This window comes from Heterodontus francisci, chromosome 17 (genome assembly GCF_036365525.1).
Source record: "Heterodontus francisci isolate sHetFra1 chromosome 17, sHetFra1.hap1, whole genome shotgun sequence".
Lineage (NCBI taxonomy): Eukaryota > Metazoa > Chordata > Chondrichthyes > Heterodontiformes > Heterodontidae > Heterodontus > Heterodontus francisci.
In genome coordinates, this window is record NC_090387.1 from 33,925,486 (window position 1) to 33,942,740 (window position 17,255).

Here is a 17,255-nt window from a genome sequence, read left to right on the forward strand (position 1 = left end):
TTCTGAAATTGTTCAACTCAATGTTGAGTCTGCAAGGCTGTAGTGTGCCTAATCAAAAGATTGAAGTGCAGCTTCTCGAGCTAGCATTGACGTTCACTGGAACACTGCAGCAGCCCAAGAACAGAAATGTAGGCATGACAGCAGGGTGGGGTGTTGAACTGCCAAGCAACCAAAAGTTCAAGGTGATGCCTTCGGACTGAGTGGAGGCATTCTGCAAAGTGGTCACCCAATCTATGTTTGGTCTCCCCAATGTAGAGGCGACCACATTGTGAGCAGCGAATACAGTATACTAAATTGAAGGAAGTACAAGTAAATCACTGCTTCACCTGGAACGAGTGTTTGGGGCCTTGGATGGTGAGGAGAGAGGAGGTAAAAGTGCAGGTATTACACCTCCTGTGACTGCATGGGAAGGTGTCGGGGGAGATGAAGGAGTGGACCAGGGTGTCGCGGAGAGCACGATCCCTTCGGAATGCAGTATTTTGCTTTTATCTAACATTTGGATGTTGGCAAAGTCAAAAAGTCATAATATTTAATCAGGTACAGTAAGTACTTGTAAATAGACAGCATTGAATTTGTATGAAGGTGATGCAGTTGATTTGGATTTTTATACATTAGGCTGCTCATTATTAGCACTGACTCTTTCCCAAGAACAGATTTTCCAATTGCATCTGGTCTACTTCTAGATAACAATTATTCTGATTTATCTTTTAGCTACTGAAGGCTTTGGAGGAGGAGGTGATAGTGACGAGAGTTTCACAGAAGTGGTGTACTGGAATTGTTCATCGTACATTTGAACACTGTTCGGCTCACTCGGTTCCCACTTCAACACTACAATACACATACTTAAGGCATATGGAAAATGGAGACCGAGATTGAAACATAATTAGATTTCTGATACAGCAGCCATAGTTTCAGCTACAAAAACAGGAAAAGGAGCAATTCCATTGCAAAATGAGATGATACGCAGTGGACTTAATCACGTCAATCTTAGTTCACAGGTTTAGTTAGTTATGTTGAGTTTCAACGTGAATGGGAGGAGAGATCTGTTAAGTAATGCTTACTGATTTTAAAATGTTTTTCAGGAAATAGAAGAAAATATTAATAGTACATGTGGGCAAGTCAAAAGCAAGATAATTTTTACATCCAAATATTGCATGTGAATGGATTAAAAAGCTACAATTGCATGATTTTGAAAGGCAAGAGAATTCATAATGCACAAGCCATAAGCCCCAACCTCAAAGTAGGTTTTAGAATTATAGAGGTAATTCAAAGAAACTAAGAAAAGAGCGGAACTTCAAAACTTAAAAAGGTGAATGATGCCTTTTTGAAATCTCATCTCATCAAGGGCCACAGAATGAGTACAAAGAGATGACTAACTACAGGAGCGCAATATGACACTCAAACCAAGTCTGAACACAAACAGGGTATGTTGAGAAAACATTGAAAAGACTGCACCTGCAGAGTAACCCTTTGCTAACCTGTAGTTATCCCTCAATTCAGATTTTTTTTTGAAAAAAGTGCACTAATTGAATGCTCCTTCCTGTAAATTCTCCGAGAAAGTTGTAGAAATGCACACGTTGCAAAACAGTAAGATCAGTGGGTCATATGGATATTTACCCAAGAAATGCCAGTAGAAATTCCCTGCCTACACTGTACAACTACATAATAAAAACAGAAAGTGCTGGAAATACTCAGCAGGTCTGGTAGCATCTGTGGAGAGAGAAACAGTTAACGACCTGATCTTTTGTTCTGACTTGTTTTATCAAAATATACCATTTTGCACTGAATACTGTTCATTTACCCATCTTATGCCAAGTAAATTTCCTGTAAAATATGTCATAAAACTCAAGAACACAAGTCATAAATTAATAACAAAGTACAGTAGCCTAGTGGTTATGGTCCTGGACTAACACTAGAGGTCATTAGTAAATAATCATGGCAAGTTGAGCTAGCGTGCACACACAAAAGGTGACTATGAAAGCTGCCAGCTTATTCTAAAACCTCAACTGGCCTGTTCCTGTCCTTCTACCTCAGTGCAGTCTGGCCGACGTGCAACTCTAATTCCATATGACATGTATGACTAGAGATGAGCAGTAAATACTGCATTTCCAGTGTCACCCACATCCCAAAGACAATTTTTTTTGTTTTAAAAAGTTGCGTATCTGATACCCATCCCATGTCACACATTTGTCTCCAAGCCCCTTTTGAATTGCTTCATGGGTTGCAGCTACTTTTGTTCAGCACGGCCTCCCATTCCAGACAACACTTCAGCCTTTATAACATCAAGCTGGCACCGAATCTGCGCCAAGATCGGAACACCAGTATTTCTTTGTGAAACATCAACCTCTGAACGGCTGCTAATTAGATCTATGAAGTAGTCTCGCCGCACACTTGCCCTATAATCAGTCCAAGCACAACAAAAGGTGCTGACAAAATGCCAGTTCCATTCACATTTTACAACAGAAGTTCACACCAAAAGAATTAACTGGTCTCTCTTAACAGCTTCACTGCTGCACTGTATAAAACATTTGGCGGAATAATCATTACAGCTGTTCGTATTGATATGGTGGACTTTCCCTCATACATTTTGTAATTGGTTAAATGAATAGAATGGGCTTTGTACAGATACAGCTGGCCTCGATTCTTAATCCTGAGCAGGAATGCAGCAGCGGGCAGGCATGGCCCATTTTAAACAGCCGACTCTTAAAATCATGTCGGTCAGAGGCAGCCACTGCAGACCAGAGAGAATGGTCCCTGGAACTAAGGTCAGTGAATAGGCAGAATCAAGACACAATGGAGGCCCAAGGTTTCCTTGTGGGGCTTGGAGGAGCACTCTGGCTCCTTCTAGCCCATGAGGAAACTAGAAAGAAAATTACTTTGCTGTGCCTCTTTTAGGCCTGTTCTCAGCAGGTCTGGTCTGGTGGGGAAGCCATTATCGATCCCATTCAGGCCTCAGGTTGAAATCGGAGGCCAGGCCCTGATGATGTTTTTGGAGCCCAATATGCATATTTTAAAGAGGTCGGTGTCCTTGCCATCTACAATTTAGGAAGGCCATACACAGATATGAACTTGTGTTAAACTTGTGTCATTTGTGCAAGGACCAGCAGGCAGGCTAACTACTAGCTTTGTTTCTAAACATTGTGATCCATAACAACAACAACTTATATTTATATAATGCCTTTAATGTAATAGGAGAAGGAGCATTATAAAACGAAATATGACACTGCAAAAAGATCTAACCTATGCAAGTGTTGGAGGTAAACATAGCTATTCTGACAAAATAATTGTAAAACTGCAGTCAGTCAAATCCTGGAAAGGTGTTAAGTCTCCACTTCATTCTACCTCCACTGTCCTCCACTGCCACCCACCCCACCCCCCCCCCCCCCCCCCCACCCCACCCCACCCATCAACTCCTACACTTATCTGGTTTCTGCTAGGTGATGGGAGTTTTAAAAAACCAAGGTAAATTCAACACTGAGAAGGTTGGAAGACAAGGGATAAAGAATGAACAAATATCATCTCCTACAATGGTACATCAGCACTAGGCAGACTTCAACACCACAGAAGTCAAGTGAAGGAAAATGGCACTCTGGCTTTTTCAGCAGTGGCAGCTCAAGGACTCAAAACGGAATATAGGAAACTTCAAACCAACAGGACAAGGTACCCAGCACAAATTTCAAGATTTAAAATGAGTTTCCTAGATTTTCCTTCAATTGAAATGTTTGTTGATTCAGATTATGTAAACCAAGAAGTGGCACAGTGGTTAGCACTGCAGCCTCACAGCTCCAGGGACCCGGGTTCAATTCCGGGTACTGCCTGTGTGGAGTTTGCAAGTTCTCCCTGTGTCTGTGTGGGTTTCCTCCGGGTGCTCCGGTTTCCTCCCGCATGCCAAAGACTTGCAGGTTGATAGGTAAATTGGCCATTAGCAATTGCCCCTAGTATAGGTAGGTGGCAGGGAAAAATATAGGGACAGGTGGGGATGTGGTAGGAGTATGAAATTAGTGTAGGATTAGTATAAATGGGTGGTTGATGGTCGGCACAGACTCGGTGGGCTGAAGGGCCTGTTTCAGTGCTGTATCTCTAAACTAAACTAAAGATTAAAAACAGGTAATTTATTGGTTCTGTTTGTATGGGCGGGGAGAGTCAAAGAAAAGGAATAGTCAACGAAGATAATAAGCAGAAGTTCTAAAATGATGGTCGATCACATCTGAAGAAAAGTTTGCTTAATATTGTTGGAAATGGTTAAAACTGCTATGTGTTTTAAACTATCGTATGATCCCCAATTAAGATTCAGCAAGCAAGAGAAGGTGGGTGGGAGAGAAAGAGTGAGAGCAAGCGAGAAAATTCAGTTATTATTGTGACTGGTGTATCCAGACTAGCAAAAAAAAACACAAAAGCACATGGGGAAATTCATTTATAAAGTGGGCTCTATGTTCTACTGTTGTTAAGAGATACATCAGCTGACAAAACTTTCGCTGTGAACAGAAAGGAATCAATCGAACATATTCATCAGTGAGCAGCTCAACAGGATTACAGCAAAGTCTTTAAAGTTAAATCCTCTCTCCTTTTCTTTCCACATCACAGGCAGGTTATTAAACCTGTAGGCACTGAAACGTATAGGAGAGCAATTATTTTGCCTCACCCTAACTTACAACAACCGAAACTGGTTTTTCAGCCCGAGGCGTTCTGTTTACACAGCATGACATTCCAGCCTGGGCACGCCCAGGATTACAGGAATCTGCAGCAGAAGCCAGCATTTCGTATGCCTAAATGATGAGCTCATTTCACAACCTCAAATCAACCAAAGTCATTTATCATCAGGTGGCAATAGCTAATGGTCAACAGCAAAGTCAGAGTCAATAGTCGGGAATTATTGCTGACTTTCAGTAACCATGCATTAAGGACTGAATGAAGTTTGTCCACTCCAGTAACAAAGTTGTCATTACTGCTGTGTTTTGTTTCATTTACAGGGGGTGGGGGGCAGGGGAAGAAAAAAAAAAAAGAGGCAATAGGGTATTACTTTAATAAATTTCACAACATTTAAACTACCAATGTTTCTTCCACAGGAGAGGGGACACTGGAAAAAAAAAGAGAGAGTAGACTAGGCAAAATAGGCACTGATAATGCCAGTCATTCTTCATCTTCCAATCTCACTGCAAGTTTACTCCAGCTCACAGCTGAAAGCTGAATCGCCAATATCCAAGCCTCAAAACACGCAAGGAGAAGAACACAATTTTCTGTTTTCAACAATGTTTCAATGCATGCAGCTAATGTTATCCCATTCAATTGTTCCCATGCAAATGTTCTCTTTTTTATGAATTCTGAGTTACCCAAGAGAAGTAATGTTAGTGCTGGGGAATTAAACACGACCAATTTTCATGCCAGAATGGGTTCTTCTCTTCCATGCTGGCCAGGAATGATGATCAACTGAGTTTGGTCGAGAGCTCCTATCATACCAGCTTTTGAAAACTGGAAACTTTTTTTTTAAATTAATGGAAACTTTCTAAACTGTAAAATCAGGTTTGCCTTTTCAAACAGAAACTTGTGTTTCCAGCCCCTCATTGACAGACAGTTGCATTTCCTTTCACAACCTCAGAATGTCCAACATCTGTGAAGAAGTGAACTCTTAATTAAGGTTTTGGGTACATTATCAACAGATAAGAAATTATCTAAACTGAAGCCAAAGTCTGAGCTCCTGTTCGATTTTATATTTTTCAAGACATGTCTACTCTGGGCAGGCTTCCCTAGTCCTTTGCATCCTTTTCTAATCTATCTAGAAGTGATGGAGGAGGAGCACTGAGTCTATAGTTATTCTTTAAAAGAGACAGAGGTGGAAAGAAGAAAAATACTCAAAGCGCCCATTTTCCTTGGGAACCTGCCCTGGCTTTCCTCAATGGGAATAGAGTGTACTTGGAGGTATTGAATATGTCCACTGTCTTCTGTTCTTAAATCCACTATGGTGCAAAATTAATTGTACAAATAAAATTTGATACCATCCTTTCTGGTGGCTTCCACCTTCCAAACAGAAATAAACCCTAGGTAAATATTTTAAATGTTGCCAATGGCCCTCAAGTGCTAAAAAGACCAGTTTGACATTTCAATCATTAAGTTTGATCAAGGCTGAAGCTGTTCCCTTGATGACACAACCGTTATAGATTGGTTTAAAAATAATTGTTGCCTCAGGCATCCACTCCATTCAAAAATATTGAACTTCGTTGAAGCAAAGATTTTCCAGGTACTTGATAAAGTTCTGCTATCTACCTCCAACATGCCCCATGCCCATCTCCCCCCCCACCGAAACCATTTCTGATAAATCATCGCTCAGAAACAATGATGTAATGCATCATCTGATATGACAACATTCAAATAAACGAACTTCTTGGAAAAAATATGAATCATATTTGAGAGACACTGCCTCTAGTTAAGAGTTTAAGAGGTTACAAAGGAAGTTGGAGTCTGGAAATAAACTTTCCCTGTCAACTTAATACAAACAACAGCTTTTCATTTTATGGTGTCTTTAATGTAGAAAACTGCCCCTAGACACTTCACAGAAGCATAATCAAAACAAAAAAAATGGACACTAGGACAAAGACCGAGATAATAGGAGGAGTTTTTAAAGCAGGGTTTAAAGGAGCATACGGAGTTGCAAAGATAGTGATTGAGAGGAGATTTCTAGTGCCTGGTGGGTGATGGTACAGCCATTGGGATAGCAAAGGCAGGGAATCTGCAGAAGCATGGGTGGGAGGAATGGAGTGCTCTGGGGGAAGGGAAAAAAGTTACAGAGCCAGTGGAAGGTACAGATATAGGAAGCAATAAAGCCCCCAGGCATTTAAATACAACAATGAAAATTTTAAATGAGGCATTGGAGAACCAGGAGCCAATGTAGGTCAGCAACAACAGGGGTGATGGATGAGCAGGACTTAGTGTGGTACAGGATAGAGAGAGCAAAGTTTGCAGAAGGTGGAAGGTGGGATGCTGACCAGGACAGCAAAGGAAGAGCTGAGTCTGGAGGCGAGAAAAGCATGAATGAGGGTTTCATCAGCAGATAGGGTGAGGTAGGGGTAGAGGCTGGCAATGTTACAGGGGTGCAAGCAAGCGATCTTTGTGATTCAAAGGATATGGGGTTGGGAATTCAGCTCAGGGTCAAGCATGATGCCAAAAGTTTAGTTCAGAGTCAGTGGCGATGTTATGGAGTATGTGGCAGGCAAAGGCAATCGCTTTGACCTTAATGTTCTAACCAGAGAAAACTGCAGCTCACGTAAAATTTGATGTCTGTCAAGCATTCTGCCATCACGGAAGCAGCGGAACAGTTGAGAGAGGTGATGGAGAAGTAGAGCTGGGTGTCATTAGCATACATGTGGAACCTGACCCTCTGTAAATAATGTTGTGAAGGGGCAACATGCAGATAACAGAAAGAGAACAAGGATTAATCTTTGTGGGGCTAGGAGGAAGGAGGTAGCAGAGATAAGAGTGTGTGGGCAGAAAAAGAAGCCATTGCTGGAGATGCTTTAGCTATGACTGGATATGCAATAGTGGAACCTAGTGAGGATAGTCCCACTGAGCTGAACAACAGAGGAAAGGCAGTTTTGAAAAGAGGAAGAACAGTATCTGAGGCCTGAGAGCCATGTAGAATATGGAGTCCAGATTTTAATTCCACTAAATTTGGTGGCTAGAATTAATTACTTAGTACCTAGTGTATTTAGGTAATTCTTCATATGCACAGAATATCCTGGATATATCTGAAAAACAAGCTGATTTTTGGAGGGGCATCTAAGGTGTTCAAATGCAGCCAAACAAGTCAAATAGAAATACTTAAGCAAACATTTTAGATTAATATTGTTCAAGCACAAATTAAATTTAGTTTTGGTTAGTGATTTATCTTTATGGCTGACCAAGTCAACCAAAATGAGAACAGTTTCTATCACCCAATGCTTTTGCTTCCTTTCAGGTACAATGAGTTGCTGTTTGTAGAGACTTAGCTAAAGCTACACAACTAAATAAGACAGGTACTCTTGTTCTTTTGAAATAATTATAAATACCTAAAGCAAAATAGCAATTACATAGCCCTGGCAAAAAGGATAACTGTATTGTGAAAAACAAGGCAAAGCAATCAAGAAAAGACTTTGCACCCTAAAATGGGTACAAAGGGCAACTCAGTGGGCAATATATTAGGGCTGGTGAAACGGAAGAGAATCTGTAACCACGTAAAAAGATTGTAATTACAGGGAAATTTTTCTAATCATTTAACCATTAAACAATGCACTAATGGAACCAGGACACTTTTAGAACAGGAACATGGCTTTTAACATTGAAAAGGCTACAACCTCATTTGACAAATCACATGCCAATTTCAAAAATAGGTCTCTCTCAGACGGAGTAATTCACAAATCTAACCGTTTGCAAAATGAAACTGTAGACAGTTACCACAACAGAGTCTTTTAGTGTTTATGGTATATATTGTCATTTGTGTGGCAGTGTTACATTATATCATGTCATTATCTTAAAAGAAAGTTTTCTTAAAAACTTGAATTCTATTCGTCATACAGAGCAGGAAGATCTCAAGTGTTATTTCTGGTCTATGCTAGTTTAGCTGATTTGAGCCTGGCGGCCTTTATGGTACTAAAATGAGCTTTAGTGCCCCAGGGATATTGAGGAAATCACCCAGGGCTCCCCATATCTGATCTCGACTCTAAACCCAAATGGAAAGTGTAACTGGGCTTAGAGCAAGAATAGGATCAAACTTTATTCCCTATAGCAGAATAACCTGCCAACACTCACTGACTATGTTCAGACATGAAGAACAGAGGGGAGAGAAAGAGAGGAAATAGGGAAAAAGTTATAACAGCTAATTTTCATCTCAAAAGGGAATTTCTTGCTTTAAATAGGTACAAAAGCTTCCATTCACGCAACAAGGCAAAACATGGCAGATTTGTTCTTCTGTTGGGTTTAATGGATAGCATTACAAATGGTACATAAATAATTTGTGCTCAATGGTGAACAGCAATTTCTAAAACCTCCAGTATCCTGAATTTTCCCTGTTTCCACATTCATGAAACATTAGAGTTTAAGGCCAGCTAATTTTCTTTTTCTTTGATACAATTCAGGTGGCAGCAATTCTCACATCGAGGAAGTTGCCTCGTCTGCTCAAGAGTAAATCTGGGTGGGGAGGGTGGACGATGGAGTGTTGGAGTGGGCAATGGAGCGAGGCAATAGTGCCAAATATAGGTGGTCAGGCAAACACTCCTGCTCTTTCTTGTTCCACAGTGATTATTTTAAAATGTAATTTTAAAAGCACTGATCTTTCATGGGCGGGTGCTGAAGATTCCTGGGTGAAGCAGGACTGGCACCTGCTCTGCCAATTGGAAACAATTTTAACAGCAGTTTTTAAATAGATGTTAAGTCCTTAATTAATATATGCAAGGGATAGCTGCTTTAGGCTGCTGCCTGGGACACCTTAAAAAAAGGGCTTATATTTAGCATTGCATGCATCTTACAATCTAAGACGTGCAAATCTGCTCATTGTCGGTAAAACCTGGACTTATAAAGGCCACAGATATTGGCTTCACTGCATGCATAAGGAATGGACTGTGAGCATACTTAAACACAAATACATTCAGTGCGGTGCACATGCGTGTACAGACACACAGATTAAATAAACATGAATAGTCAACTAGCTTTACTGCTAACACCACATCAAGATATCCAAATCAGAACAATGGCTAAAGAGGCTATTGGGCAGGGCACCATTGGATTAATTGTTTCTACAATTTTACAAAGGCTTCAAGATTGCCATAGACTCCACCTTCTGCTTGTGTGCTGAAAGCAACAATTGAGAGTAGGGTCAAAATTATGAGCACTCATTAGTGAATTGTAAATAAATTAAACAAGTACAGACTAACTACAGGTTGTCCTATTTCTCTGAAGGAGGGTGGATCCTATCATTTGGATTGAATCATGGTATTTCTTTCTCCCTGCCACCACCCGCCAGGAGGTAGAAAGAGCCTAGAGCAGAGTTCTTTTGGGTGGAGGAGAGGGAATCAAGGCTACATAAGGGAAAACATACACACACACACGCAATAAGCAAAAGCAACTAAGAGAAAAAAAACAAACAAGGTTATTTTTATTTTATTTGGTTAATCTTCATTTTCCCTTGGAAATAGTACAAACTGTAAAGGATTAACTTATAACAGATACACATTTATTTTTAATTTGGGGAGGGAACAGACTTTATTCCAATTTGTTTCAGGTGATAAAGTAATTCACAACATCGGTGCAGTCAGGTATTTGTAAACAAAAGAAGGTTTTACTAGAATCTTTTTCCTAATGACTGTAGCCCTTAAAATGAATTAGGCAAACAACCTATGTGATGTTCAAGCAATAAATAAACTGTTCTCATTACATTGGTTCTCTTTTGAATTCAGTAAGCCCACTGAACTTCGAAATGACAAACTGCACCCCATATGCTTTTTGTTGTATGTTGTGGGGTGAAAGGCCCATAACATTGATAAAACTTCAAAGAAGAACTTACTTTCTTATTTTTAGCAATTTTAAAACCATAGGATGTTTTTCTTTTTTTCACTAACCCCACATCTACTGAGTGTTATTGCTGGGAAAAGTCTCTAGAATATCTTGTATTAGATGACGAGATAGAATATTCAGCACAGAAACAGGCCATTTGGCCCAACCAGTCCATGCCAGCATTTATGCTCCACTCTAATCTCCTCCCATTCTTCCTCATCTAACTGGATCAACATAATCCTGAATACTCAATATTGTGAGAACTTACTTGAGCAGGTATCTGAGTTATTGGCAGATAAAAATGGCAGTAAATTATTTTATCCAGGCATTCAACAAGCAGATTTGCCTATTGATACTGATGGCATAGTACAATCCATGATGATTACGAAAATGTAACTTGTCCAGCTGAAGTCTCCATTACACTATTAAACGGCACAATGTTGTAGCTTTTGTATTTTTTTCTCTGCACTCGAACGTATGTCATTTGTGCAGAGATATGATTCAAAATAGAAATCAAAAATTGCACAGCATGTTACAGTCATAGCAGAAATACAACAAGGAGACCTTGGTTCTTCTCTTCAGGCAATGAATAAACAGCTTGCCAAACAAACAATTTCTCAAAGTTTTTTTTAAAAGAAAGAAACCAGTCAATACAAAGAAACATACAAATGTTACAACACGGAAGCAAGCCATTCAGCCTAATCAGCCTGCATCGGCTTTTATCCTGCACACGAGCAAATAGTTTTAATCACATTTGCCTGCCCTGTTCCAATAGCTCTTATCTCCTTTTCCACCATCCATCTATGCAATCTAGTCGTTGACATTTGCAAGTTCTCCCTGTGTCTGCGTGGGTTTCCGACCACATCCAAAAGACAGTTTCTGCCTCAACCACTAAACCTTGAAGTGAATTCCACTGCCTCAAAGCTCAGCATGAAATTTCTCTTGCTCACTATTCTAGAACTCTAACAACCTTTAGCTACGGTTCTTCATTCTAGACCATTCAACCATTGAAGCAATCTGGTTCTAACTATCTTGTCCCATAACGTTCATAACTTTAAACATCTCTATCATATTGCCCTGAAATCTGCATTGTTCTAATGCAAAACGCCCCAATTTTTCAAGTCATATTTGTATTTTCTGATACAAGGCTGCATCCTACTGAATAATCTATGTTGTACCCACTTTGAAGCCTCAATATCCTTCTAAAGTGTAGAGTCCAATATTGCACACAGTACTTGACTGAGGTTTAGCAAGGTTTTGTATAGGCTCATTTTTTTTGGCTTTTATGGTCTATGGACTAGTGCCAAAACCTAGAATACCATTCTGTTTCTACAGCCTCCTCAGCTTAAGGTGCTGTCTCTGGTATCCTGTAAACCTGTCCAAGGCATCATCCACCAGTGGATAAAAATATTTAATGGCACAACTCGAAGTGCAGGAAGTTCTTCTGGTGCCTTGATCAACATTCCCATCTCAGTCTACATTATTATTGGTTAACTAGTTATTCATCTTATTTGTCGGATCTTGCTGTGCACCATTGGCTGTCAGGTTTGCTTAGCAAACAGCAACTGCACTTTAAATGTAACTCAGTGGCTATGACGTGCTTTTAACACATATGGAGAGCAATCCTTCTTTCTATAAATGAGGATTACATTAGATCAGATTGGAGTGGAGAATTTATTTTCATTGCTCAATGAAAAGCTAAGTCTGATTGACCAAAAGATACCAGTTGTGATCGCCTCTCTACTGTGTTAACTAATCTCAACCAGAGCAGTGGTACAGGTCATAAAATTGACATCGGTTCTACTTAGTTCAGAGAGGGGGAGCAAAAAAAAAAATCAAGATGTACGTATGGACTTCAGATAATGACAAGGTGTGAGGTTGAAAATAGAGGCGAATAACAAAACAGCAATCTCCAAGAAATTGAGGTTGTGGCCCAGATTATGTAATTGTAAGTGAATTGGTAGAAAGGATTTCTAGAATGGAGCATCTCCTCAAATTCTGTTATCATTAGATATGCATGTGTCATAGGCATGAGTCATGCGAAACTTAATTAATTCACAGATAATCAACCAATACTCAGTCGGTGAGTGACATAAAACAAAAGGAATGCAGAGCAATATGATGTGGCTGGATTCTGTTAATAATGCACAATATATATGAACTAGCTACCATACATTACATCACGAACATTGCTTCTCCAGGAAACAAAGTCCACTTGTTTCTAATGCTAAAAGGCACGGTTGTGGTAAACAGAAAGGAATGATTTTCCTTGTGATGCTGCTCTTCACACCTCCATGCTATTATCCTATTCACAGTGTAAGTGTGAATGTAATAAAAATATACATTCTCGTAAAATAAACAGCAGGTAGGGAGAAAGAGAGAGAACCAAAATGCAGGATTGAGCACATTATGTTGTCATGTGTTCAGAAAATCATTACAGCATTTTGTTGAACTACCCAATTTATGGGTAGGAATGAAACACTTCATCTCACACAAAAAACCCTCTTGACAATGGACCGCTTCATCTTCTCCTTTGTGCTTTATCTATAGACCAATATTACACAGTCATGTGGGTGTTTCAATTATATCTACCCTGACAACACAAGCAAGGCATGAACATAAACCCTGCTAAATATAGATCAAACCTCAGGGGCATGTTCGTACTGTGGCAACTGCTGGAGGGGATAATGGTCCTAAAAAGATCTTTTCTGCTAATTTGGACTTGTACAACTAAAATGTTGTAATGCAAAAACTGTGAATTTGATCAATGTTGCATTAAATCCATGTTGTATTAAATTAAACCATTAATGAGATGGCAGTGCCCTTTTTTCGAATACAAATTTTTAAAAAAAACTTTGGTAGACCTGAGAATGAAAATTATACAGCAATCAGGGGCCTCAAAAAAATTTGTAAAACAAATCTCAACTGAAATGGAAGGACTTCAAGAGTCAGTTCTTCTAAAGCTACTCAATTAATTTCAGTCCAGCATATAGAAAAATACAGCACTTTTATGGAAAGCAACCATTTTAACAGCTCTTTTCACCTACTGGCAAAAATATGTATTGCTGTTGGAGAAGACATTTTCAGGTGAGCTGGACTACGTCGGGAAATTTGGATGGCATCCATTTTGTAAAATTAGATCCAAATCAAACACACACATGGGAGTTCAACAAGCAGGTAAAACACACACAATAATGAATACAACAAACAATCCAGTTCCTTTGAATGAAGTAATGTTAAGAAATTTATAAATTGAAAGGGCAGCTGATTAAAGCACAAGGGAAGTTCTCAGTGTCGTCAGGTGGAACCTACTCAACAAAAGCATTAAAGGCTGGTTAGGGAGTGTTTGGAAGTTGAATCACTAAATGTTCTGGGGCTTTTTTTCCTGAATAAAGTTTCATTTTGTTCATCGGTTATTTTTTTCTGGGGCTGATTTTAAAATTTGCATTTCTCAGAATTAGCTGGTTACACAATGTTAGTAGCAGCTGGTTAGTCAAACATTCTAAATTTGTCATACACTTGAACACCATAGTTGGTTAGAAAACTAAAGAAAAAAAATACAACCAGACAATATCACACAGTCAAGACCCTGGCGACTGACATTAGATCTGACAGATCCAGATAATGTTATCTCAAGAATTGCACACACACCTGCACTCCAATGTCCTTTCACTACACTCGAAACACAAAGAACTGACTGACAAACAGATAAGGCACCCAATCAATTCCCAAAACATTACATTTTCTGGACAAGTGTACAGGGTTTCAGATAGAAAATACGCACCTGTATTCCACAGATACTCCCAAGAGGAAGTTAAATACAAGGGCAGATTTTAGAATCGAAAGTCCGGCCACCGCCCACAGTACAAGAGCAGTAGTCCTTTCCCGTCAACTTATCACAAATTCTGAATGTGAAAGGGAGGACAATTGAGGAAAAAAAGCGATCTCGGCTTCCTCTCCATTCTAGCGCACCTTTTACTTTCAATTCCATCTCCCTGGATAATTCCCCTCCTGCTCCAAGTTATTCCAGGATTACTCCTGATCCCGACTAAACTCTTTTCTGACTCCTTTCCCGTGGTGAATCCCCTGCTCTATTTCCCCATGTTATTCCCCCACGCTGAGATTCAGGTACTTTCCAGCACTCTCACCTCTGCCAATAACTTGTCCCTCCTCCAGTGACTGCACCGTGAAAATGTACGTGTTTTTGTCGAACCCCTGACATCGCGTCGAAGCTTCGCCGCTCCAGAGCTGTGAATTAGGAGAGAGTTAAAACACTAAAGAGAGAGAAATGTGTGTGTTTGCCGTTTTCCTCAGGTTACAAACTCCCGAGCCGAAACCCAAATCCCTTCCACACGCTGTAACCAGGCTAATTCGCGCTCCAAATGAAAGCTCGGCCAATATAAATGTGAGGAGAAAGTGGACCTTTCAGAGCGGGACCGGGGCCACCGCGTGGATCCGGAAATCGCTACAATAAAAGAGCTTCAAAAGGTGTGGGTCAGGCGGGTTGGCAGAATTAAAGTGATGTGTTTAAGGTTAATGCGATGCTGACTCTTAACGAATGAGGCTATTGAGAAGGGGGCTCACCTGGACCAAGAAGACGAGAATTCCCAGATAGAAGCTGAAATTCCTCATTGGAATGGGAGTGAGTTTCCAAAGCGCTACAGCTGCTGATCACTGCTCTCCTGTTTCTGTATTCTGTCTCCTTGTTCCTGCTTCTCTCTGACTTCCCCTTCTCTCGTTTCAATAACTCTTTCAATGTGTAGGTGTTTCTCTCTCTCGCCAGGTGAGTTTCTCATTGGCTGGCGCCCGGATGTTTGTTTCCAATTTTGGCCAAATCTTACCTGGCGACAGGTAAACGGAAACAGCGCCTCAAGGCTTTGCGATCCCAGCCGTTCAGGCTCGTCCAAAAAATTCCCCCACTCCCAGTTTCACTTGAAAGGTGACGGAAATCACACCGCTTCACTGGCGGAAAATTGGGCATCCACGCGAAAGTTTGCAAGTGTTAAACCGTGTGACCACCAAGCTCCTGTAAATCTCATTGCAGCATCTGGATTTCATATCCCAATAAGCAATATGAAGTTGTGGCTGGGGCGGAGCCTGCAGTAATATAGAGCTTTCGGAAGACAAACAGAAAAATCGTCGCCTGTTAAACAAGAAGATCCATTTTCCACAGAGATTACCACCGTTCCTGCGAATTTATACAGTTCCCCAATAACCAGCTTACAAGTTTCAAATGAGCGGGGTTTGTGCGGATTCGAGGCAATTGTACCAACATGTAAGAGAGTTAAGACGAATCGAGTGCCCACTGTAATTTAAAAAGCATTCGATTGTGTATTGTCTGTACATGGACCTAAAGCGATTCTAGCTGATGTAATCTGTGATCTTTTTGAACCAGAATTCCTACTGAGTGGGATATACTCTGCTGAAATGTACGTGTTTCATTTGCCTTCCAATTCTGGCCTCTTCAGCATCCTTTATTTTCATCACTCCACCATGGGCAGCACTTGATTTCCCTCTCTAAACCCCTCCGCCTGTCTTTCCTCCTTTAAGACACTCTTTAAAACCTACTACTTCTTTGACCAAGCTTTTGGCCATCTACCCTCATATCTCCTTGTGTGACTTGGTGTCAAATTTTGTTTTATAATGCTACTGTGAAGCACATTAGGACCATTAATAACGTTAAAGGTGCTACATAAATACAAGTTGTTGTTTGAAATGCAGGAAGTATTGTGTAGAATTCTTGCTTTTCCACCCATCACACTATAACGCACTATTTGGCTACTGTGTCTGTATATATAATCTCTTGCTTTTAGCACATATCTGTCAGTTCAAAATATCAAAAGTTTAAAAAGGAAAAAATGTCTAATTTCTTCCTGGTTTTAATGACCTACAATAGGTTGCCCTGTCCCTGAAGGGCAGAAGCCTAGGATTTATAAATTGCCAATCTACAGAAAATTCTCTCAATTTTATAAATTACCTTAAATTGACCTTCAGATGCATCTATTTAGACCACTTTCCTACTGGGAGTTCCTGGGCAGTGACGTTAAGGAGATAGGCCATGTTAAATATGTTTAAACAATGTGCTGACTACAGCAGTGGGCCAATACCCTGGCAGAGAGGCAGTGGGGAAGGTTAGAACAATCAACTGTATGAGATGGTGAGGAAAATAAAGAGGGATAATGCATCATAGCCACCACATAAAGTATGTAATTGGTTATTTTGACCAGAGCAGTCTTAATCCTGTGGGCAAGATTTTGGGCAGGAAGTGGTGGGATGAGGCTGGAGCTGAGTGGTGATGATGCAATTAAAACTCCTGTGGTCAATTCATGCGTCTGTGAAGATCACAGCCAAGAAATTAGATCATGCCTGAATTGAGGCATGATCCAGGTGCAGCACAGGCTGCATGCAACTAAAGAACCAGGTGGCAGGATCACAGAAAATTGGTCTCTTGGCCTCATTAGTATATTAGTGGTGAGCTGCAAGCACCAGTCATGGATGAAAAATGTGTGCTGCACAAGTTAATTTCTGGGCTTTCTGCTGTGTACTATTTGGAGTGAATTAATAAACATTTTTTTTCAGTGTGTTTACAATTTTACTAGAAATAGTGACCAGAAGAAATCTTCACCCATGTATTTTGATGTCACTACACACTGCAACAAGAGGTATCATACCCCAAAGTATTTCACCATGTGAGAAAAGTAAACCTGAGTCAGTCACTGCATCTGATCCAGAAAAGT

The 17,255-nt window shown here is 40.2% G+C and overlaps 1 protein-coding gene across 1 annotated transcript in view; it reads right to left on the reverse strand.

Moving 5' to 3' along the window:
• cdh31 (cadherin 31) overlaps nt 1–15,597 on the reverse strand; it is a 65,489-nt gene extending 49,892 nt beyond the window's left edge. The window contains exons 1-2 of the mRNA XM_068049244.1: nt 15,103–15,597; nt 14,667–14,766 (exon numbers count right to left, since the gene is read on the reverse strand). Of these exons, the coding sequence (XP_067905345.1) occupies nt 14,667–14,766; nt 15,103–15,150 (148 nt within the window). The 5' untranslated portion in view covers nt 15,151–15,597. The remainder of the gene's footprint in view (nt 1–14,666; nt 14,767–15,102) is intronic.
• Between the last annotated feature and the right edge of the window lie 1,658 nt (nt 15,598–17,255).